General features: G+C 34.7%; 1 protein-coding gene across 5 annotated transcripts in view; it reads left to right on the top strand.

The window, feature by feature from the left end:
• The window catches only part of Pcdh7 (protocadherin 7), a 434,303-nt gene that overhangs the window by 241,642 nt on the left and 166,085 nt on the right, over positions 1 to 26,576 (top strand). Inside the window, exon 3 of one of the 5 annotated variants that reach the window (XM_008827644.3) lies at positions 26,062 to 26,088. The exons of the other annotated variants lie outside the window; for them this stretch is intronic. Coding sequence (XP_008825866.1) covers positions 26,062 to 26,088 — 27 coding nt within the window. The remainder of the gene's footprint in view (positions 1 to 26,061; positions 26,089 to 26,576) is intronic. 5 annotated transcript variants of the gene reach the window in all.

The following is a 26,576-nucleotide window of genomic DNA, read 5'->3' as shown; positions in this document are numbered from 1 at the left end:
CCTCTTTAAATTTTTAGCCATCAGATTATGCAAAAGCTGTAGGGCATGTGTTTATGTGTAGAAACAGGTATTCATGCATCTGTGTTTCTTGTGAAGTAGAAAGGCTATTTGTTATTCATTATACATTAGTAGAATATTTTTACATTTTAAATTTCAGCAATAATACTGAATTAAATTAATATTTATTTTCATATTTGTCACAATTATTCTTTATCTGGGGGAGTAAGCGATATCTTGGTGAGCTTTCCACCAGGAAGGGTCCATTTTGTAGAACTAGGAATATTATCACCACTGTTCCAAGCAGCCAAGCTACTCCATTTCCCACATTCATGATGTTTACTTGCCATAGGAAGACAGGAACCAAGGGCTCATTGCAACTTCCTTCAGGGTGAGAAAAAGAAGACACTGGGGTTCTATAGAACTCACATGGGCCCCAGAACTAGGAGGAAAATAAGGCAGAAGAGGGTTCAGATTCCACTGCTTTAAGTCAAAATCTACTTAGTAAAAATAAGATTTCCAAGTATGAAATAGCATGTTATTCATTGATTAAGAACATACATCATGCTTAGAGTTGTTGGTTCTGATATTTTTCTAAAATCTGTTCTAATATTTATTTCTAAGCATTGTTACAATGTTTTTACAGCATTCATATAAATATGTATGTGTATACTCACAGTATTTGATTCTTGAATTTCAGAATAAGTTTATTCAACTTAGAATGATCACTCTATATTACTCTTCAGTGTGCCGTTACAAAAATGGCAGTTGATTTTATCTGAGCATAAGAATACAGTGTCATCTCCATGCCCAGTCCTGTGTCAGGTGCTAGACTACATGTACGGAGTTTAATCTGCAGTTTGTATTTGCTTTTTCTTCACTTGCTGTAATCTGTAACAATTGGAATAACTGCATATTCTTGAATTTTTTACAGTTCTTGAGAAGTGAGGTCTATCCTGTATTCCTTCTGATTTGTAACCTGCCAAATCTTAGAGGAATGCCAGAAAGAAAAATAGGCACAAATAGGATGAGCAAATTTGTGACCTCTTTTGGCATTTCTAAAATATTTTTTCAAGTTGAAATTTTTGACATGAGTTAAATCCTGAAATCAGCGAATAAGCCTCAGTTCAGAATATCAAGCTGAGTCATACAGATCTAGGCATTAATCAATGGTATCACATTTTTCCCTGGATGAACCATTCCAGGACCATGGCCCAATGCATTAAACACAAAACATACTAATTTTCTATTTCTAATGCATAGTTTACCAGTTTACCTGAATTGGTTGATGTACTTTCTATAAATATATACACTTTGGTTTTGAAAACTAATTCCATTTTCTGATAAATTATCCTGTCAAAGTAATGATGTAGGACTGAAGCTACTCTTTGTATCATTGTTCCTTTTCACTGCAGAATACCTACGTTGTGACTTTAGTCAGCCGCAGGAGGAAATGTAGTTTGCAATTGCTGAGGAGGAGTAGTTATATTGATGTAGAGACTTACGGATCTTCTTTCTTCATATCTGCACATTTAAGGATCTTCAGTATCTACTTCTCTGAGGTGGATAGAAATGGCAGATGTACTGATTCAGAGTTTTGGCCAACAAAAATATTAGTATTAGGAGTATGTATGTAAAAGATAGGTGGGAAGTTCAACACTACAAACGTGAGCAACTGGAAGTTCTTTTCCTCTTTCTCATTTTATGAACTACTGAGATCATTTATTTACTTTTTGTTTCTCACTTTTCCTTAATGGTTTTCTTAACTGTAATGAGGCATTTTCTGTTTCCTTACATAATGTTCCATTTCAGGGAAGGTGAGGAATATCTATAATGTTGCTCATAGGTTTTGCTTGAGTGCTTATTTTCTTTCATTCCTATTTATGTCAAGCTCTATCATATAAAGGGTTGGGGACAGAGTTGGAATCTGTCAGAAATGTATATATGCTAAGTAGTTCACATTCCCTTGTTTTATATTTAATAACTGTTAATTTCAGTTGTTTTGCATTCTAATACGATTTACAAACATTTTGTGGTGTATTCAGTGTCCTTAAAATATAGTCGTTTGTATTTAAGTATATGTGATTTATATATTTTCTACAATGCAATTTATATTTGTTGACCCTGACACAAAACTGGGAAGTAAAGTAGTTTGGCCTTAGCCAAAGCATGCAAACACATTAAATAGTCTATATTTCTATAATCAGAATTATATTTCACGGTGGCTTTTAAATCAGTGTCAAAGTATGTATAAATGAAATTTAATTTTTCCACCCTTTTATGAATTTCAATAAATCATACTTGTTGAATAACTTTATTTTACATTTGTTTAGCTAGAGTATTAAAAGAGTCATCAAGCCTCCACTTTATCCTGACTATTTTCTTTATGGATCACATAAAGAACCATGGAATTATCTTCAGAAATCTAGGCATTTAGCCTTCAGGAGAGTTGAGGCTTCATGCTGTTGAGTCTTCCAATTTAAATGATGTGTCTTCCTCACACTATGCCAACATTTAAGAAATTAAAGAAAGGATGGTATAAAATTGATAAACTGCAGACAGTCACGTTATGGATGCTTCTATCAAAAATAGAATAGGTTTTGAAATGTTATAAAAGATTTGACAAAAAGGTGGGGGCCTACAAAGGGAAGAAAATTTCCCAAATTCAAAGCACACCCCCCAAGATTGTTACTGATAAATTTCTTGCTATGTTTGGATGGGATGGCTGTTTTCATCTGTAAATATTTTTCAAGCAAAAAATGCTTTCTGTCCTAGAGTTTTTCAGAATGATTAACTTTCAGTGCCCACGTAATTTAGGTGGCTGATCTGGTCTTCTAAAATGCTATCCTGTTTCTGACCACCATCATTATAGCTCATCAACTTTCAAAGCAGAAACTGTTTAAATCAATGAGTTTCATTGTGGATCACAGACTGCTACTGGCTAGATGTCAGGACTGGGAAGACAAAATTTCTTAATAACTGCAAAGCACTGTTCTCCAATCAGCATAAATTCTTGCAAAGCAGGAACAACACTATCAGAATTTCTATTTAAGGTACAAGTCACTCATTTCAACTTTGAATGTTACACATTTCAATGTCTCAACGAGATTAAAAAGAATGTTGCACTTTACCTCCTATAAAGGTGTTCAGGACAAAACCATACTCTTTCATTTATCTGATTATTCATTAAAGATACCTGTCCTTATTCTAAAATGTGGAATAATAGCTTTTTATGGAAAAGGATAGTTTGAGAACATTCAGATATGAATAAATGTGGAGAAATATATTTAAGAGTTTTTTGCTTGTGCTTTGTTGAAAGATGTTGAACACAGGTTGAGTTAGTATGTACTGTTCTTGCTGGTATAAATTTCAAATTGTGATATAAGTAGAAAGTCCTATCCAGACTCATTATCAACTTTAACTTTGCAGCTTCATTTTGACAATAGTTAGCAACAAACTATTTTAAGCTTTTGTTTTCCCACAAGCAGAGTGGAAAAGTCACCTCAAACAATACATCAAATTATGGTTAAAGCTGAAATGAAAATCTGTAATATAAAAGTTATTTTGAAGGACAAAATCCTATTAATACTATGAAAGAACCTAATTCAGTGAGTAGAGCATCAAAATAAATGAGGAATTTCCACTTTAATCCTTCTTAGGAAATAAGCACATCAGTCTCTCTGCACCTCAGGTTCCACATTGCAAAACCTGGAATTGGGATAAAGACTTTTAATATCCTATCTGTGCTTAAACTCTTCTTTCCAATGAATTGGATATTGAAAAATCAGGCAGTATAAATAAAGTACGTATATTAAAAAACAAAAACAATTTATCTTAAAATTATAATAATTCAAATGATGGTTTCAATCCATATAAGGATTGTGTCTTAGAAGAACGATGAATAATAGCAAGAAGGGAAAGCAGCAACTGAAACTGACAAAAGGAAAAATTCTGTCGTAAACAGAACTGATCTTTAGACCCTGGGTTTTTCACTTTGTAGGGGTTGTAATTTCAGACTGTACTTTCAAAACTAATCATAAAGGAGCTTAATAGCTAGCAGCAGATATTTTCCCAAATTGGGCCAAATAGGATTTCCTACACATTTAGAATCAAACTATTCTTTTCATTGGTATTATTCTTTTAAATGGATAGCCCAAACATGATATCTTTCAGACTTTTCTCTCTCTTTTTAAAATTATAGCTCATACTTTTGAATAAAATTAGGCAAATGTGTGTGCTTTTAAAAGTAATAAGCAGTGAAGTTTATAGAAAAAAAAAACCCAGACTCCTATAAAGGTCAATCCTCTGTGTTTCTGCATTTGTTCCCATGAAGTATAATACATATTGATCTATGCTGTATATGTTACAATATATGCTATGTGTTGTCCTCAGAAGAGTCCCAGTTCAAACTTCAGGACTAGATAGAGTTCTTAGTTTTTATATAAAATGTACCCTTATAGGGCTGGAGAGATGTCTCAGAAATTAAGAGTACTGACTGGTCTTGCAGAGGACCTGGGTTCATTTCCCAGCACCCACATGGGGACTAACAACCATCTGTAACTCCATATCTAGGGGATCTGATGCCCTCTTCTGACCTCTGTGGGCACTGCACATCATAAGTGCACTTTCATGCAGGCAAAACATTCATATACATAGAATAAGATAAAATTAAAAAAAATACTCTCTAGAAAACAAATATTAAACACAAGAATACTATTCTCCATATATCCTCTACACCTTTTTCTTGAGTAGATTTCTTAGATTTATTTTCAAACATGATTGGAATGGAATCTATACACAAAATTACTTTTAAACTTCCACACACAGTAAAAAGAAAAAACAGATTAGCTTTTAATGTCTTTCCATTAATACAAAATCAGCATTCTTAGAAAAAACATGCAAACTTGTAAAAACAGAAATTTTTGTAAAGATAAAGGTTATTATAACAGAATAATTAAAGAAAAAAAGGGAAGGAAGAATGAAGGGAAGGAAGGAAGGGAGGGAGAGTGACCGTGAGGCGGTAAAACGGGAATGAGAACCATACAATCCATTTTTAGACCAGGAGAATTCATGGAGAGGGCAGCATATGGACAGAAATATACTTCTCTTCTGATTTGTTCTCTTAAAACAAACAATCCTAAAACCTCACATTTCTTTCCCTTATTCTGTATGCTTTAATTTTTCATCAAGTTGTGCTTATCTTAATCAGAAATTTTGAAAGTTAAGCTCATTTTGTAGATATTTTGATTGTAGCCTTAAAGAATTGCCTGAGAAGTTTGATTTAGTATTTTGCTGTGTGAATGAGAACATCACCTAGTGTAAATCGATCCACAATAAAGTTTGAAATCTTAAACTCACATGCAATTCTGTATAGGGGCATAGTTAGTCCAAGGTCCTAAAGCCTGGATGTGTGCCTCTGTGTTTCCTATGCTTTTCTCTCCTCTTTGATCGGACAATCCTTCTTAATATATTAGCCTCCATAAATATCTCTTTCCATGAATTTATGGGATGGCTTCTAGATCTTGCATGAAATTATAATCTCTACTGCCCTTTATCATATTTTGCTTCAATCTCCATCAGAGAACATTTACTGAGAGCCTGTTTTGTTGAGAGCAATGCTCCAAGAACAAAGAATCATTTCAGCTTTAAAGACTAGGCTGTTTTATGCAAGAGTGCAGAGCACAGACTAAGTGGTTATTTACAACCAGTGTCCATTCTGAGAGTCATACCCTTACTGTCCCAGCTTGCTAAGTAATCTGCATGTCACTCCTCTGTAGAACACAAACAATCCCCAGGCCTCTCAGGTGCCATTTACATCCTTTTCCTTGACACTAAACTGTTGTACCTTTGTGACAAATTCCTAGGTAAAAAGAAGCTTAGCTTTGTATTCCCAGGATTCTGCCAGTTTATTCTGTGAGTTTTTCAGGAACTGAAGTGCACACTGGGAAAGCAACTTAGGAAAGGAGTTATCTGAGCCCAAGAGAAGCAGGATTTTTGTTTCCTTTTCATATCAATATTGGCAACAAAAAGCAAGGATTGAGGAAGAAATGGTTCAATTTGTAAGTCATTGCCACTGGGGAAGAAAACCAGGAAGGAGAGAAAGAGAAACAGGGAAAGCAAGCAAGAAGGTCCAGTACCTGAAAACTGCAATTGAAATATGCCTGGATGTGGAACAAAATAGAATTTTCACTCTCTGGTTTTAAGTAGCTTTACTATTTAAAACTGTAGACTCTAGAGTCAAATCAGATCTTGCAGAAACTTTGTCCCCTATATGTAGAAGCCAAGTGAATAGATTCCTGATTTGTGGATTATCTCTTTACATAGTTTTTGCCAAAAGTGATAAACATTGTTGAGCACTTCAGAGGCATTCCTCTCTGAATAATGTGTTAATTAATGCAATTATAACAGCAATCTTTCTCCAGTTTACACATGAGGAAACTGAGGCTTACAGTCATTTCTTTTGCCCTAGTTATCCATGTGCATTCAATCTACATGATCAGGCCACCGAGTCTGAGCCCCATACACTGTCCAAACTGTTATTTCAGGTACATTTTCTGCAAAAGACCTTTAGGTTCCAGGCATTGATTATAGATTATATGGCACAGAACTGTAACAAAGTGATAGTTTTGCTTTTTTTCCAGTATAAATGATACTTCTGATGAGTTGATTCTTGTAAAAAGACAAATGTTTTATAAAGATTATGTCCCCACTTTTCTAAGTATCACAAACTATATGCTAATTTACTGAGCATGTATTGTTTTTAATTATATTTGTCAGACTGATGACTGGTTTCATATGAGCTGTGCATACAGAGCATACAAAAACAGCATCACACGGTATTGAGTATCAGAATCCAGGTTTTCAAGTGATGTTTGTTCCATTTATCTAAGTTTCATGTCTTTGTCTCATAAGGCATAGAGTTCAAACAAAAGTGATGCTTCTTTCCAACTCTCAAATCACAGTAATCTGAGGGTTGGCAAGTTACAGCATTGGATGAAAGGTTATATTCATGTCAATAGAATAACTCATGTTAGTCAAATATGGAATCATCTCATTTTTAAGGTTATGAGTTAAATTGCTAGAAATGCGCTAATCAATTTCTTGTCATAGGTGAGTCAAAAAATACAAATGTTTAGGGATGACAGCAAGAATATTTTAGGCTTAAAAAGAGAGCCCAACTTTAGTTTTAACGTACTTTTCAAATTAAGTGCTTATAAAGTCAGAGAAACCTTAAGAGTGAACCATCAGCACCTTTGACCTGGCTCTGTGGGTAAGACAAATGCTGCCAAGTCTGATGACTTCAATTTAATTTCCAGGACCCACATTGTAGAAGGAGACAATCAACTTCCACCCAACTCACACATTGTCCTCTGTCCTACACACACACACACACACACACACACAGATGAATGAATGAATGAATGAAAAATATGATTTTATTTGTTTTTTTTTTTTCATAGAAGGAACTAGGAGAGTTGGGGATGGTGGCTCATGCCTGCAATTCCAGAACTTGGAGGCTGAGACAGGAAGATTGCCATGAGTTCAAGGCCAGGCTGGACTAAAAGACTACAGACTTTTTCTTAAGAGAAACCAAAAAACTAATTAAATGAAAGATAGACAAAAAGAAAAAGAGAGCTGTCAGGGGAACTAGCAGAGGTTATATCAGGTTTTAGAATCTGAACAAACAAAACAAACAGAACATCTCCATGTAGACTGAAACCAAGGTTCCAATTACTTCATGAATTCTGGCAGCAAAGCATTAAGAAAATAAATCCAAACACCTGCTGTGTGTTTATGTAAATCAAGTTCAGGCAAGATTATTTCTCTAAAATTTCCCAGGTAACTGTGATTCACCAATTCCAGCTTTATCAGTAACTACTTAAAGCTGAGCAGTGCTTCTCAAGACATAATTTTCCAGCAGTTTGTATCCTGACTACTTATTTACTAAAAGTCCATGTCACTGAGCCCTCCAAATTTTAAAATACAATCTCAGTCATGTTCCCTTTCCCTTACTTCATGCATCAAACAATCTTGACACTCCTCTTCATACTTCTTGACATAGATACACAGCAAAGTGCACATTTTAGGGTGATTGTATCCTTTTCTTCCAGGGCCTGTAGCTGCCACATCAACTATGAGTTCTGCATAAATCCTTGCATGATTCAGATGAGATGCTCTAAAGGTCATCGGATCAGGGAAATGTTGAGATGGCTTCATTTATAATTTGGTTCACATTTATGGAAAAGTCTAATATGTCATAGGACATATGTTAATGGAAGTCAGTATTATCTCTTTTCTAGATAAAAGGAAGTTAGTAGTATCTCTTTTCTAGATAAAAGGAGGAATCTTTTATAATTAAAATAATCATGTGCCTAACTGTCAGAATTGTATTATAGAAATGATGAGTATGTAAATTTTTCTTAATCTGATACCAATATTTTATTTGTAGTTAATAAAATTTGTGGGATGATTGATCATTTAGTACATTGATTTACAATGCATTAACTGACTTATTAAATTTATTTACTTATTTATTTTATTTTTTCTGGTTTTGTGTGTAGGCTTTTGGAGACAGGGTCTCCCTGTAGCCCCAACTGGCCTACATTTGCTATGTAGTCCAGGATAGCCTTGATCTCACTGAGATCTGCCAGCCACTGCCTCCCAAGTGCTGGGATTAAAGGCATGTGCCACCATGTTCAGATGCATAGGATTTTCTTTTTTTTTAAATCTCAGAGACTGTTTCAATACTAAGCACCCACACACATACCAGTTAACAGACAAATGATTAAAGGTGAGCATAGGGAGACCTCAGCAATATAAGGCAAAATACTCCCAATAGTGCAATAGTGGCTTTTTTTTTTTTAATTTCAGAGGTTACCAACAATTGTCTAATTGGAAAAATCAGTTGTCCAATTGGCCTTCTCAGTAAAAGAGAATTCTTGACTATTACTGTTAATGTAGATAAATGCCAATTGCTAGAGAGATCAGAGACCCTAGAATAGAGGCTATAAGTAAGTGCCATTTTCCTAAACTAATATAATTTCTAACTATAGCCTAAAAGCTTATCCTTATAGCCACAGATAATTGTAGCTCTCAGCATTTATCAAAGAATCCTTTCTGCAATAGATCTAGACTTATAGTTCCTCGACTGGTCAAAATGCAGAATATAAGTGACCATGAGGAGCTTAGCCCCAACTGATTCATCTGAAAGGCAATCTCTATATTTAAGGCTCAAGGAACATCACAGAAAAAGGGGTGGAAGATTTTGAGAGTATCCAGAGGGTCAGGACACCCAGTGCTAGTCAGTAATTTCTCGATATAGAAGGAAATTTCACCCACAGAATCTCAACAGTGTGGTCGCCTAAGCAAGAACTGCATAATGACAACACCCAGCTGACAGGACAAAGGAGATAGAGGGAAATTTCACAAGGCCCCTCTAGATGAAGAGCTAGAGGCAATCAGTGGCAGCTGGTGGAGAGAGAAATGGTTTTCTCCAGGGGTAGATACACTGCTAGGTTATCCAATCTCAAACATTCAGTGCTAAACACATATACATAGGGGTACCATAAATGGACTCAGAAAGTTTATCTATGTGTATAATCAGAGTAGAGGTCACAAAATTGAGAGGAAGTTAGGGCATGACAAAGTTTGGCGGTGGAAGGAGAGGTGGAAATTATGCAAATACATTATTAATATTAGAAATTCTCAGAGAAAAGGTAGAAAAATGTGACAGCATTTCTTCCAACTCTGAAGCTCAGGTTCTTTTTCCTGGTGTGGGTTCACTGAGGAGACCCTCTAATGAGCACAAGGATCCTACAAAGAATGAGGTCATCAAGAGTATAATAATGCCTGAACTATTTTATATAATTGTCCTGTACAACACAAACAAATTATCTCTGAAACTCAGTCCTACTTCACAGATCTTATTTTGCTCATAAAATTACTGGCCTCACCCACACCATCCCACACCCCAAGCTTCATGTTTCACATGACCTGTAATTACTTAGGTGGAGCCATCTCAAGTCCATCCCATCTGTGCCCCACCCAATAGAAACTCACTCAATTGGCAAGATGAATCATATTCATCTTCAAACAAACTAATTTTAGCGTACATCCCTCACTGCCCTCCTTGGCATTGTGGTTGCTTCTTTCTCAGATATACACTTTCATTCTTACAGATGTTTACCCATTACTTCCTGCATGAGAAATAAGTGTTTGGTTTTACTAAGACTCATGAAGTAATAATAAATAAATTCTGCTGATCCCTAAAAAAAATGACTTGACTAAGAAACTATGGTGTCTAGAAACAAATTCTATAAAGTTTGTAGGACTAGGACATCAGACACAGATTCAATGTATATTAAAATTGTCATTAAGTGCACAAGTGTATAGTGCAGATGACAATCATAATCACAAAAGATTAAAGAAGACAGAAGAGATCATTGAAGAGCTTCTATATTTAGTGATATTTGCATCATGAAAGAAAAATAAAAAAGTATTCAAAGCCAGTCAGGGAACAGAATGAGCATGACTGGAAAGAGAAGGAATCTGATGTAACACTGCATGAAGTGCTATCTGGGAAGCTGGGTTTGGATAGCATGTATTAAAGAATCCATTTGTTTTACTACTTTACTGGTATTTTAAGGACTAAAATGTTTATAAATTGACATAATAACAGGTGAAGACGACAACTACCAAGTGTTTACACTGAGTGCATGAGAAAAAAGGAAGATGATGTCTTTAATGGGAGCAGAGCAGTGTGTGGAAGGAGGTACATGTGATAAAACCACGGTCCATGGGTATATCAGATATGACTGGGGTAGACAGAGTTCACAATATCTAATTTTTCTCCCTCCCCTACTCAACTTTATTCAAAATTATTTGCATCCAGTGTGTGCTTGAAGCCAAAAATTTTAGTACATACATACACATATATAAATGTATATATAGCTATAGATGATAGAAGATAGATAGATGGTAGGTAGATAGACAGAGAGGTAGGTAGGTAGATAGATAGATAGATAGATAGATAGATTAGATAGATAGATAGATAGATAGATAGATAGATAGATAGATAGCCTTAAAAATTACCTGGGTATATTGAATTACTTTCTAAGCAAGAACTTTACGACTGAGCTATGTCTCTACTTGATAAATTATTTCTTTCTAAAACACAAAAATAAATAAAACTTGAGAATTACCGGAAAATGTTTTTTTGTTTTGTACTTATATCAGCTTAATTTCCCACTTTTAGAAAAAGCAAAACTGTTTAATGACTATTGAAAAGTCAGTTGCAAGAACTGTGGCTGGGATGGGAGGTGCAGATTTGTAACAGACGTCCATGTCACCTGACCCAAATCACTACTAAAATTGCATTGAGGAAAAACAGAAAACTAAACGCTACCGTTTACCCTGTTTTCAGAACTTCAGCAAGCCATCCGTAAAATCTTATTACTACAGTTTTCTATATTTTATTTCATTTTTAAAAGATAAAAGTTTCTTTCTGATGACTGCATATAATTCTTTGATTGACCCAGAGAGGAAAACAAAAGAGAAATGTTCAATAAAAACAATGCTTCGACACTAAATATGAAATCTTATAAAACTTTAAAAACATATCTGGGCATGCATTACTTCATAACACAAAGCCAGCTATGCAATGAATTAAATGTGATAATGGGGACTTTCACCACCCAAGCCTCACATTTTTCTTGATAACCACCTAGTGCAAGGTATCATGGGTTGTGACTAACTAGAAATTACCACTTCTATGTTGGCTAAGCAAAAAGATTAATCTTTCCCTCAAGCTAATTTCTGGTAATTAACCAACATATCTAGGAGTGCCAAGATAAATTAAGCATTTAAGATAGTATTTCAGAATCTGCTTTGGAAATGATATCCCTAGTTAGTGTTTTCTGTGGTCTGAGCATATTTAACGCACATAACCATTGAGGAAGTGCTGGCAAATATATCTATTAAATGGTGTTTTGAGGGGAAAAACTGGTTGGGGGAGGAAAGTTGAAAGGATTTACAGCCAGAAAGTCAAGAGGTGTCTTTAGCTGGTCTCAGTTTACCTCATCGGGTTTCTTCCTCTGTAACCTTCCTGAATCACACATACATAGAGATTTCCTGTCTTCGGAGGCAGCTGCATTGCAGCCCTCCGGCTTGTGACCTGCTTGCTCTGGAGCTGCCAGCCAGCATGCTGGCCAGCAGAGACTTCAGTGAGTTCTAGTCTAGGAAGAGAGAGAGACAGAGAGAGAGAGACAGAGACAGAGACAGAGACAGAGAGACAGAGAGACACACACTGCAACACACACTGCGAGAGAGAGAGAGAAAGAAAGAGAGAGAGAGAACATATGAATAATATGAATATGTTGCAGCTCTTCACCAGAAGCCCTGGAAGATGAAGAGTCATTGAGCATTAACCATCACAAACCACTTCCATAAACTGTTTTCAAAGTCATACAAATGACTGCATTCTATTCTAGGAAATATTAAATGTTGGTGAAAAATAATTGTCTTTCCATAATCATTGGAATTCTTTTCTGTTCTTTCATCACTAGTATAACATGGGCACTTCCTTGTCACGGGTTAATTCCTTTCCCATGTAAGGCAGCTTTCATTCATCCAGAGAATCCTGACACTCCACAGTGTTCTCCTCTACCTTAGGAAGACATCTATGCTCAAAAAACTGGCACCTGAACTCCCCAAAGATGTCACCTGTGCCCATTTGTTTCATGCTTTAAGGTAATTTTATTTTACAACAACAATTAGAAGACATGGGTTTATTTTCCCTAACTTTAGATGTTTTATTAATTAGTTCAGTCATTAAAGTAGGTATCTATTCATTCTTTTATCCATTTTTGTTTACCTCCTGCGTAAATTCCACACTCTGGCATAATTGACTTCCTTATTGTGTTAAAAGTATAAAGGAAATGTCTTTTGTTCTAAAATTGTGATTATTGAAGAATTGATCAGTGCCAACTACCTGTGAATGGTACCTCTGGTTCCTCCCACTGCACCTCCCCATGAGTATATTAAACAAGGTAGGACTGCCACGGTTTCATAGGCTGTGTTTCTTCTCTAACCTGACACCCCCTGCAGCTATTTCCATTATGTTTTTCCATCCCCTTCAGCCTTGGTAAATCCCTACCTCCTCAGGTGAGCATTTGTCTTACTCTGAAAGAATTTGCAGCTCTCATTAAGTGGTTATTTATAAATGCCTGCTGTCACTTCACAATGAGGATTTCTCTAGTTTAAAAAAATGCAAATCAAATAAGAGTGGGCTTTAAGATCTAAAGTCTCCAGAATGGAATTTCACAAATCACTAACTGATTTGTGATCATTCCAAGATGTTTTATATCTACTTAGCATATAAATACTGTTTTTTAAAGCCAGCAAATAAAGTACTATGGAAAATATATTTGGTTGCCATTGACAGGGTGCCATTGCCCATTTTCAATCTCATTCCTGCCCGGATTAGGAACAAAAGTCATTCTTAAGTAACAGCAAACAAAAGTCCTACTTGATTTTCAAGTCCAATAAGTGGAAATTATTTTGTTTCATTAAAAATAATGAGTAGCCGGGCGTGGTGGTGCCTTTAATCCCAGCACTGGGGAGGCAGAGGCAGGCAGATCTCTGGGAATTAAAGGCCAGTCTGGTCATAGAGAATCCAGGCCAGCTGGGGCTACTGGGAGATCCTGTAAAAAAAAAAAAAAAAAAAAAAAAAAAAAAAAAAAAAAAAAGAGTAGTTCTTATATGGAAACAACTAGATAACTATTAAGCTAAACATTTACTAATTCAGTTCCATGAGTCATAGCAAGTTATTTAAATCTATTTTGTGTTTACTTGTAAACAGTTGTTCACATCAAAAAGCATGGCTATTTTAATAATGGACAAAAATTAACATTAAAAACTTTTATCAACATTAAAAAAACTTTTATTTACATTACAACATACAACAATAATTAAGAAGGCATATATAATATCTTCTTTTAAAAGACTTCTGAAAAAAAAAAGACTTCTGTATCAAGTTGTAAAAAACATCCTAGCAATATTTAGGTATGTCCTCTTATTTGCAGAACAAAACTTGTGTCTACATAAGCACTCCTACCTTCTCTCATCTGTGTCACTTTTGTATGATCCTAAATCCTCTCACTTCATTATAATTATCATTTTGTGAAAATTATACTTAAATACTTCTCTGTCATTTTTGTTTGCTTATCTTTTTCTTTCCCTATAACATGGTCCACCCTATACTTTGACCTGTAAATTTCTGAGAAGTGCTCTCTGAGGTGTTATAAAGTCAGGGAAGGGCCAGCCTTATTAACCAATGAAATAATGTCTTGAATAAGCAAATAAGATTTTGTTGCACACTTTCTTTTCTTCGCTCCCTTCCTCCCTTCTTCCCATTCACAGGAGCAATTGTGATTTGCATTCAGCAAAATAAGAATATGGAGGTATTCTAGGAAATTTGATCAGGTGAGCACCTCCAAAGGCTGTGCATCTCTCAGAAATTGCTTCTACATAGCACTTTAGGCCCAGCATGGCTTCTCTGCCTGTCTCCTTAGAGTTATAGCCATAAAGGTTTCCTCTAGACCTGTGACACTTTAGTGAGCTGCTCAAATTCTTTACACATGGTGATTTTTATCAGGCCCAATGGTCATGTTTACTTTATTTATTTTTATTTGCAAAAAAATTTGTATTTTAATGTGTTGACAACATTTGATATTACTGTCATTTATTGTCATCTATAAGTACCCGTGTAGACAGGCCACTGAGATAAAACCATACCTGAGTAGCATTCTACTATAATCTTCATTTAATTTGTTCTAACAAGATCTGCATGATGATAAAAAAAACAGTTGACATGCCAAGGTGTGTGTGGGACATGTCACAAGGTTCTGCCTAAGGATGAAGAACAGATAATCAATGGCTGCTGAGGGAGGGGGAATCAGTTTTCTCCAGGGACTATCTCCCTGAGAGGTTATCTAATCCCAAATAGACAGTCCTAAGCACAGGTATAACTGAGTACCAATAAATGGACTCAGTGCATTATGTGATTGTGTGTGCGTATTTACAAATGTATATATGAATATATAATAATTATAATCAAAAAAGTGGACAGGAAATTGACAGGGAGTCAGGGACAAGGGAGGAGTTGGTGAGGAAATGGGGGTATAGAAATAATCCAAATGCAATACTCATGCATGAAATCCTCAAAAATAAAAAAATAAAAATTGAGAAAAAGAATGTATTTTACCTGATAATAGGGACTGATTCCTCTGCTGGAGAAATGGTCCAGTCTGGGCTTAGTTCCATGAACATGTAACTCTGGACAACCGATTTTTCTTTCTGAATCCTTTCCTCATATGGAAAATTATAGCCTATAAATTGATACTAATTTTATAAATAGTTTTCCACACTTAAATTTCAGTTAAGAATTATTATAGGGGTGAGTGTAATGGTTGAGGCCTTAAATCCCAGCATTCAGAAGGGAGGAAGACACAAGGAGTCTGGTCTTCATAGCAAGTTCGAAGCCAGCTGGCACTACAAGGAGACCATGTTTCAAAGACCAATAAATAAATAAATAATAAACAAATAAATAAATAAAGTAAATAGAATTATTTCAAAGCCAGGCATGTGATCTGAGCATTTGACATGCTGAGGTAGAACAATCAGTATTGGTGAGAAGCCCACCTGGACTACAGAGGAAGTAATCAAGGAACAAATTAACAAAATCATGTTGTCTTATCAGAAGAATCACCGTACTCTGTTCCATAAGTCATACTGTCCTGCTATTAGGAGAAAGTCAGCATTGTTTTTGTGTATTAGAATCTTTCATATTGAAGAACTAGAGAGATGGCTCAGTGTTTAAGAGCACCAGCTGCCTTTACATAAGACTGGGTTTGATTTGACACCCTTTTCTGACCTCTGCAGTCATGGCATGGCATGGCATGGGTGCACTTACATACATGCAGGCAATATATTCATACATATAAAAAACAATAACAGTGTTTTTTTATAAAGAGTCTTTTATATTGAGAAATGCTATCAGTAAGGAGGAATTAGGGATCTGGCTGTGTTCAAATCTATACCTAAATCTCAGGCAAGTTATTTAAGATTTCTGAGCTTAGATTATCTCAGTTACAAAAAAATTCGACCGGGATAATACTTTTAAAGTTATTATGAAGCTTTAAACACCTATCATATTACTTGAGAATATTTGGCAGTTAATAAGTGTTTCTCATTCCTAATGCAATATACTTTTTATCTTAACAATGTCTATAACAAAATATAACAAGAATTAATTAACATACTACATGTGAATGATGGTTGAAAATTCAAGATATTTTCCCATTTGAATAAATAATAAAATCTCAATGTTCAATGAAGTTAAATAAGGGGATTGGAATGAAAAGAGACTTTGAGATGAGAGGGAGAGATTAATTGCTATCTCTAATGTTAATAAAACAATTCAATTTTAAACAAAGATGCAAAGAGACCATGTCTCATAATAACAGTTTGCATGGGTGAGAAAAAATTGTGTATTGGGGCTTCTGAGATGGCTCAGCAGTTAAAAGCCCTAGCTGCTATTGCAGAAAAGCCACTCTCAACACCCATGTGGTGGCTAACACCCATCTGTAACTCTAGCTCCAGGGGTTTCAAGACCCTCTTCTGATCTCTATGGACATTGCACTTATGGGTGCACTTACATACATGCAAGCAAAATACTCATACACATAAAATACATTTTTTAATTAAAAAATAATGTGCCATCAGGTAGCTGAATGAGGAATCCCTTAAAAACTACTTTGGCACTATTACTGAAATTGAATTTTGAGCTCCTAATTTGTTAAATCTTTTTGCCCAAAAAAGAATTGTTAAAGATGAAAATAAACAATAAAACTGTCAATAGTACACATTTCAGTAGTGTGTAGATTATCTGACTAACACCTTATAAGTAGCTTGCTTTTTGAATTGTAATCTGAAAATATCATCTCTACATACTAGTATTACAGGCAATATTGTAAAATCAGGAATTGCATCTTTGCTTTACTCTCCCTGCCTGCTGGCATTACATACTATTTCGCTGCTTCTATTTAGACTGAAAGGCCCTTGAAGTTGGGGATTTTAGCGTTACTATTTTTTAACTTTCTCAATGACTGTAAGCATGCATAAAAATGAGTCACTTTCTTCAATAGTGGTTTGATTAGCTTTGACAGAATTTGTACACATCCTATTAATAGATTATATGATCTATTATTTTCTAAAGAGTTTTCATTCACAAACCTCAGTGTAATGTTGCTTTTTTTTAACCTATCATGAATATAGCAACACACATCTCACTCTGTTAGGACACTGCTATAAAAGAATTGTTGCCACAGTGATTTTATAGTCGCCACAACTATACTCTAGTTCTTCAGTTTTCCTAGTAAAGCAATGCTAGTGGTTTTGAAGAACTAGGAAAAATTTTAATTTCTTTGTTTAAGTAGAGCTTCTTGTTTTAAGATATTCAAGCACTTCTTCAATCATTGCTTTGTATGCATTCCACATTAGACAAAAAGACATTAGATATGACTGCAGTAAATGTTCCTGGTAACAAAGCATGCATTTTCCCAAATATAAGACTAAAAAAAGACTGAAAAATAAAGGTAATTTATCTGTAACTTATTAGGTTATTATTGAAACTAAAATATGATAAGGTAATCTAGGTTATTTTGATAAGCAGCTCCAGCTGTTAGAAGTGCATAGGACTTCTTTCTATGCTTAGCACAATTTAGATCAAACAATGGACACTGACAGAAAACAAATTTCACCAAGTATGAACATGAGCCATTATTCTTAACTTCAACATTTGAAGTATGTTTATTCCTATGCAAGAAAACACAAGGCTTGCAATGGAAACTAAATACTATATCACACTCAAATAAAAATGACTTCTTATTTAGTGACAAGTTAGAAAACATACTTCTAATACCTATGTTTGATATTGCTTATTTTGATTCTCTGAAGGGTTCAAATTTTAAAATGATTTTTAAGTTATAAAGGTGAATCAATTTTGGTTAGTTCTATATAGAATGAAAATAAATTTATATTGTATTATGAATTTACCTATTATATGCACTTAATTATTTTTAATCATGAAAGATTAAAATCTTATTATGGTTGGAAAAAAATCGTCCAGATTACATAAGCCTCCATTTGTTCATAGGTTATTATTAATACTGTCATCAATTACAAAGATCAATACTTTATGTATAATGCATTTTAAACCACAAGAAAGCATTGTATCATTTGAAGTCTTTATTAAGTTTATTGATGTTAGACTATTGTTGGGAAACATATTTCATATTTGGATGCATAGATTTATGAGAGATTTAGTTACGAGGGAAATTAATTTGATGGATAACACAGAAGCTAGGAGGTGAATGAAAAATATCACAATTTTGATAATATTATGCCCTCACATTGAACTATGTAGTGCCTATCAGCCCAAGGTTGAAGCAAATATTTTACTTGAAATCAAATCAATTTTGGACAATAAAAGCTCTATATTCTATCAGTGAATAATATATAACCTTTTTAAACATTCCCTTTTAAATTAATAGGACATGTCAGTTTATGTATTATAATACAGCATTCAAGAATAATAAAAGTTTATTGTTCACCTTCATCTTAACCTTGCTTCTGAAAGTGAAGTCATATGCTCATGTTGGTCTGATAAGAATATGCTTTTGTTATGTATCAGTTTTTCTTTTGTTAGACTGTCCCCCCTTTTCCCTCTAATTTCTAGATAGTCAGAATTCATGTATTTTATACATTAGAATACAATTCACCGTTCTGGTCCAATGCTGTTGCATTTGTACTGGTGCATAGACTTTTAGAGGAGTACTGGGACAGGAGGAAAAGGTCAAGTAATCTATTGTAAACCTGGTCACTGTACCTAATTTATTGTAATCTTGAAAATCATTGAAAACATATTTTAAATTCTCTCACCATGAAAACTGATAATTATGTGGGGCTGGAGAGATGGCTCAGCAGTAATAGTTCTTGCTACTCTTGCAGAGGACTTAGGTGGGTCCTGTTTCTTGCTCCACATTGATGGCTCACAATCATTTGTAACAACAATTCCAGAGCATCCATGCCCTCTTCTGGCTTCCACAAGGGGCAGGCATGGGCGTGGTGCACATACTACATCAGGCAAAACATTCATGCACATAAAAACGCAAAAGCTTAATCTATATAAAAATTGATAACCATGTGATATAATTCATACACTAATTAGTTCATTTGAGCAATTCTATTATATGTACATATTCCAAACTTCATGTCTTGCATGAAAACCTACACACTTTAATAGATGAGTAAAAAATAAATGACTTGCATAAAGAAAGGGGAGAGACTTGCAGGGGTAGTGGTGAAAAAGGGGAGCAGGGGAACATGAAGATGGAAACAGGAAAGAATGAATGTCAAAGTCATTCTCTAGCACTTTTGTCTGGCTTGATTTGTTTATTTATTTATTTATTTATTTATTTATTTATTTATTTATTTAGACAGAGTTTCCCTGTAGCAGCAGCTGACCTGGAATTCACTTTGTAGATCATGTGGTCTCCATCCCCCAGAGAACCGTCTGCCTCTGCTTTCTGAGAGCTGAGCGCTGGGAATAATGATCTGAGCCACTAGGCCAGGCTCATTCCTGTTTTTCCTTTTTTCCCCTTTGTTCTGTGACAAGGACCTTACTCTGAGCCAAGGTTGGCCTCAGACTCGAATCCTCCTGTCTCGAATCCTCCAACTTTAATACTAGGATTTTCAGTGTGCACCACCGTTCCTGGCATCCCTTGAGGAGATATCTCAAGCCTTCCTCACACGCTTCCCTTCAAGCATCCCCCTTTACCTCACGTCACTCACTCTCCTGTCGTGCTTTTGCTGCTGCTCCACGTGTGCTACCACGTTTCTTCTTAAGACACTTGACCTTCGTCCTCGCCCACAGATAAAGAACTTTGGTGCCACCCAAGCAAGGTCATTTACAGAACACAGCTATCATGTCTCTTCCAGACTCCAACTTTGATACATCATTTCACAACTTAGCACCTCTGTGTAATAATAAGCCCAGATGCATAATGTATAAAATATCTTGTTGGGTGTCCGAATTAGTTCTTTTATTTTTTTTCCAGCTACTTAACTGACCTCACCTGTTCTCTTCCTTGAATTATCTCCTGTCCTGTTCCTCATATTTCTAAGATCAAAAAAGCACTTAATATGTTTCTCATAAACCTGAGAGAGACTACTGCAGAGTGGAGGAAGAATTTAGGCATTTCGTATTATTGAGTTTAGAGTTGGTTAAATTTTTTTTTAATGTTTTAAGCATTATACTTCATTGCAACTGGGTTGTCATGGATGCGTGACACCTAAGTTATCATTTGTAAGAAAGTAATTAACAACATGCCTCTTCCTTCTTGCTATGATCCAGCCAAGCACTGCAAAGACCATTCTGTGGCTTGACTTTGAACTCTACTCCTATATAAGAGTTTCTTTCGGGCTAGATCATTTGGAAAAGAAATATCAGATTAGTAAGTTCTCATTCTCACATACACAAATGCACACACACACATCTGTGTCCATATTTATACATGCATAAATATATCTGTATCTTTGTCTTATCTAAAAATTAATGTTGTCTTTAATAGGGATGGGAAAAGTAATATTATTTTAAACTATAATACTATGAACCAAATAATTTCTGTTATTGTTTGAACAAAGATCATACTCATGAACTTAGAGGGGGTGAATTAATTTGCTGTAAAGTCAGCACAACATTTGCCTTTTAACTTAACTGTCAGTTCTTTAATGAAAAGCTAACTTTAGCTTACAGAATGCAAAACAAAAATTTAAAAAATACACAAAAAACTCTCTGCTTTCACTGATGATAATTCTAAATTCTCAATGAATTTATATTTCAAAATAAAAGGCAAGTAAACATTACTATGATCAAATCTTAAAACATATAGCAGGGAATATTTTATACTCAAAAATAAAGAAAAATAATGAAGTCATGCATTTACATAATCATTGATAGTCTTAGATTTCATTAAATTACATTGCATGTAGTTTGAAGTATTTCTTAACCCTTAAATGCCATATCATCATATCTTAATATATGTAGCTTGACACAAATCAAGTGGCTATGATCAGTATGCATTTCTTGTAGAAAGAAAACATAAATGACATTTTGAATTATTTTAATTGCGTGTTCAGAAGTGCTGGTGGATATGCCAAAGTGAGAATAGATCCTGAAACTAATTAATGTGGCTTCATTTATCAAGAGCACCAGAGCTGTTATAAATACTAATAATAGCATTGTAAGAGTACATTTCTGCTTTTCTGTTGATACTCAGTAATACCACAGCGCCCCACACCACTGAGTTGAAGTGAGTCTTTGTTTGGATTTAACAAAAATATCCCAGGCTTTCTGCACTGAAGCTTCTTCATCTTTCATTAGTATACATAGTGCTGATATTGCTGATTTGGATAAAATACATATGGTCATTGTCTACAGAATTAGACAATTGAAAGAGTCAGTAAAACACACTCTAAGTTCAACTGCATTAACTCAGTAACTCATCAGTAAAGCACTAAAGAAATAAAAATGATATCAATTTACTACAGGTGATGGAGCTGAGGAGCAGAGACAACACATAGCTTTTAATATTGATATAAAATCACACCCCACTATTTGAGACTAAGACACAAAGCTCCAAAATTACATTCTAGAATACCACCATGACTTTCATTTCTCATCTCTGAAATTCCCAACATCTGGGAACTATGGTATGTGAATGTACGTTTAATGATGATATGAGGACCTTTGAAGAAAACACTGGATTAGGAATTCCAGAATGGCTCTCGAATTGGCATTCCTTAGTTACTGCTTTTGAGCCACTTTTACTTTTTGGATCTTCAGTTTTGTCATACACAGGCATAAGGAAGTTGGACTCATTAATGCATACTAAGGCAAGAAGTTTGCTACATCTAGAATAACATTTCCTGGTTAATAGAATGAAGACCAACTTGCACAATATGACAAGTGTAAAGTGACGTGTCCCTCAAATGTGAACTACTCTGGTATATGGCAGCAAAGGGCAACAACAAAATATTATTAAATGAAAGAAAGGGCACATTTGTTCATATGTGATCTTGCCTAGAAACTTTTGTTTGTCTTTGTTCTGAGCCCAAGCTGAGCTAATTAATTGTTGGATGTGGAATGGATTCCTAGTCAGGAATTGCTGTAGCTCATTATATTTAGTATTTTTTAAAATGTCATTACAGAATAGATTGGTTGTACAAGAGGACTCAGGTTTCAGATAGTTTAACAACTAATAAGATGGAAAGAGCCTACATTCAGAACAAGAATGCCTCAAGTCTGAGTGATGTTTATTCACTAACCTACCTTTGTGTCTTGGGACAGTTTCCACAGTCTTTGCCATCATTTCCACTTGAAAAAAAATTGGTGAAATCCTTATCTGTTTGGACTGTGTGAACTGTATTTCAGGGAGAGGAAAAGAACACATATGAACCATGTAGCAATACCCTTCCAAGAAAGACAGGTATTCATCAGTTTGTGTTTGTTTTGCCTTAAACTTATATTTGCCTTGATAAAAAGCAAAATTCCCAATTTTTAGAATTTATAAATTTGTGATCCATTGTGGTTTTGCTGCTGAAGGTGTCGCCTTGAGAAGCACTGCCCTCTTGATCTCCAGTGTCAATATAAGTGAAAGTGAGGAATCGAACTATATAAGTCTAAGTATTCCACTATCCTTTCATCAACCTCTATTACTCAGATCTCTTTAGTTTTAACAGAACAGTGGCTAAAACAGCTAAAAGATATATCACAATTCTCTGTCCTGTCTCACACTGAAGTGCTTTGGATGCGATCTCTCACAACCCAAGAATATATTAATTATTGTTGCCTTTGTGAAACAAAACCTAGTTCTCTTCAGGAATCAGCTTAAAGGGTGATATAATTCCCACTTGAAGTTTTGTTTAAATGACTCCCATTTAAAAGACTAAAGGTGGGAAATTGAAATGGATGTTAATTCTTTCATAAAAATAAGAAAAAATAATCCACATATTGAGTACCTCAAGAGTTGAGATTTTCCTTCTTCTATTGAAATTTAGATATGTAACTTACAGCTTCTTTGACCTGCAATTTATTTCTCCTTGCTTACTAAATGACAGCTACTGATTACATGAATATTCAAATCTATCTTGCCTTTTAGGTCATTAAAAAAAAAATAGTCTATGGTCTCCAGAGAATAGAAGTGCCTTTATCTCCCATAAAGATAGTTTGTAGCTGTCAGGGATTTTCTTAAAGTACATAAACAAAATAACTATGTCTACTATATCATCACTGCAGCAAATGTGTGATGTTAAACCTATGAGAAATCTACAGGCAATGTTTTCTTTAATTGCTAACCCCCCAAACTGAATAAGCTTATAAGTCTATCATGAAGAAATGGTTGAACAATGACAAAGATGATCCTTGTAAAATTAAATTTTCCTTATATATAAAATTAAAATTCTTAAGTATAATCAAAACATACCTGACAATGGTTTTGTCTTTAAGTATAATATTCTTAGAATACATTGTGATATTTTACACCTACACAGAAATTACCACTGTCATAAGCTGCAGGTTAGAGAAAGTAGCGCATTCCTGAGCTGTTCTGTGATTTTTATAGAGAGAAACCTAATCAATATTATTCTTCTCCAGCTCCAGAAAAATCTTCTCTTTCCCCTCCTATAGGACCATTCAAACAGTAAGAAACAAAAACAAAGAATAATCCAATTTTAAGACCTGTCCCATTAATAAGCAAACATGGCTTTCCTCATTTTGCCTGCTTGCTTTGCCTTTTCTGAGTGTCATGTATTTAATCTACAGATAATCTAAGAAGATTAGGAGAAAGTAATAATCCGTACCTATTTTAATCTGAGCTTGTATTTGAAAAGCTCTTTTTGTCTTGTTTACTAGCTCCTCTTGTGTCTTTTCTGGAAGGGCATCAAGTGCTTATCTCTAAGTTTTCATATTCAGATGCCAAATTACATCTATGAGTCTCACTTAATAGATGTAAAATATGGAGGATAGTCTATGAAATTTAGCCTTTAATAAAAATCAAATTATGTTATAACACTTAAAATAATGTATTGACAGAGTTTTTATTTATTTTCTACATATTTATATAGAATTAGGAAACAAAATGGATTTGAATCCATTTATTGAATTGTTCCATAGTTTAAGAAGTATTTTGAAGCATAGCAGTACCATATGAACCTGCTTTATTTCAAATATTAGTTTGAATCTAAAACAACAAATCAAATTTCACTAGATTGTGAGGTACTAGTCAGACATAGGAAATAAATATTATGGCAGTTTAGAAGTGTGTACGTGGGAGGAGAGAATCCTCTAGGTATATTAGGGAGTATTTGATCTCTGGAAAGGGCTTTATGCAGCAGATAGTGGCCATTCACTAAGTCTACATCAAGATGAGACTGAGGTAAGGGTGAAGTGTAAATAATTTTAAAGGCCAGATTTACACCTATGAAAATATGCTATTCCCTGGAGAACTCACAGAACTGAGTTACATAAAATATCAATTCATAAAACTTGTGTGTTTCCCTTAATTTGGCCATACAAATCACCACATGAGGAACATTAGCCATCCTTCTAGGCAGGTGGAAACTTCATGATAATAGCATGTGATAAAAAATGAGCAATGCAGGTTGTAGAAATCACATTATTTTGTCAAGTATTTGCGCACAAGTATACCAACTCCACTGCACCTCCCTACATGGTAAAAAGCAACAATAATTAAACTCAGAATATTGTTAGGTGGACAGATGAGTAGACAGAACTTTTGTCACATACTCTTATTATAAACAACTGCCAACACTGGAGTCTGACTTAACTTTAAACAGAGTTCTCAGTTTATGAGAAGCCTAACATTTTCCATATGCACTGCCATATTCCATTCTCGCTCTAATACTCATGTCTCATTAGCATTTAGCACTTAGGCCTTGGTTTTCCTCAAAAAGAAATATAACTATATTCCATTTCTAAATTTGTAAACAATTTATCATTTTAAGTTACTATCAAGGCCTAGTTAGTTTCTTTAAGGCATTAAATTCATTTAAATCCCTCCTCTTTTATTTTTATATGAAAATATATTCTTTGATGTTATAGCAATACAAATTGAAGTTGCAACATGTGTCGCTAATGCTAATTTGATTACTTTTTTATTAGTGTTGAGCGCTACAAAGCTAGCAAGAAATTGTCTAAAACATGAAACTGGGAATGGAAGAACTCTCTCTTCAGGCCTCTGCAATGATGCTAGTGTGAATGCATGTGCAGTAATGCGGCATGTTCCTCGCGCAACAGTGAATGCACCTATGAAGGCGAACCGTTCAAGAGTTTTACAGCACCTGACAGATTGATTTCTCTATTAATCTGTGATTTGTAAAAAGTGCCTACTCAATTTCTCATAGATCACAGGAGTCAATTCAATTTAAAATATTTATTGAAAATGATTACATTATTATTTATTCAAAGTAGTAAAATGTTCAATATAGCAAAGATAAGGTGCCTTAAATGTGAGCTTAATATCTTGGCATAAGAATTGGATCAACTTTTTTTTTTAAAGAATATACTTGTTCTTGCAATGATTTTATTTGATAAGGAGATTTCTAATGACTTATAATAAGATGTTAGAAATATGTGTTTGAAAACTGATCTAAGATGGATGCTCCTAAAAGAAGTGGAAAAATGATTTTCACCCGCTTTTTAAAACAATGCTTGAAAATGATTTCTCACCAAGCTACTATATCTTGGAAAGATATATGTATTTTCCAGTAAAATCTCACGGTGATGGAGCTGGAGCAATCCCTGCCACCTGTACTGTGCCTGCAGCTTGCATGTGGCTTGTCTGTTTATCGATGCAATGTCTGTGTAGTGTCTGTCTGCAATTTGCACTATTCCTGAAAGTCTCTATGCTCATTAACCTTTTACAGGTGCAGCACCGTTCCAAGGAACTGCAGGTACTAAAAGAATGGCCAGTAGTTATAAAGACCAAGCAGGGATAGCACCCTTAATAGCTAGCCCATCCTTTTACCAAACCTTTGGCAGTGGTTGACAAAGAATTCAGTAAGTTGGATGATAATAACCAATCTTAGGAAATGGAACAGAGGTAATGATTGAATGAGAGTCACTTACCATGTTGCATATTGAAATATTACAACCATATTTCTGGTTAGCTTAACATCACCTACCTCTATCCTCCACATATTAGGGAAAGAGAGAAAGACAGAGAAAGACAGACAGACATGCAGGCATGCATGCAGAGAGAGAGAGAGAGAGAGAGAGAGAGAGAAAGAGAGAGAGAGGAGGAAGAAGAAGAAATGGATGATCAGTAATTATTTAAATATCAAATCATTAGAATATTTCCCTCAAGATGTGACTAGCAAAATTTATAAGAATTTAATCACATGCTGTTGATTTTTTAAACAGTTCTCAATAATATATGTGG

Source organism: Nannospalax galili, unplaced genomic scaffold (genome assembly GCF_000622305.1).
Source record: "Nannospalax galili isolate Female #2095 unplaced genomic scaffold, S.galili_v1.0 scaffold292, whole genome shotgun sequence".
Classification (NCBI taxonomy): Eukaryota; Metazoa; Chordata; class Mammalia; order Rodentia; family Spalacidae; genus Nannospalax; species Nannospalax galili.
The sequence above is the reverse complement of the archived record's forward strand: the minus strand, read 5'-3'. Positions and strand labels throughout refer to the sequence as shown.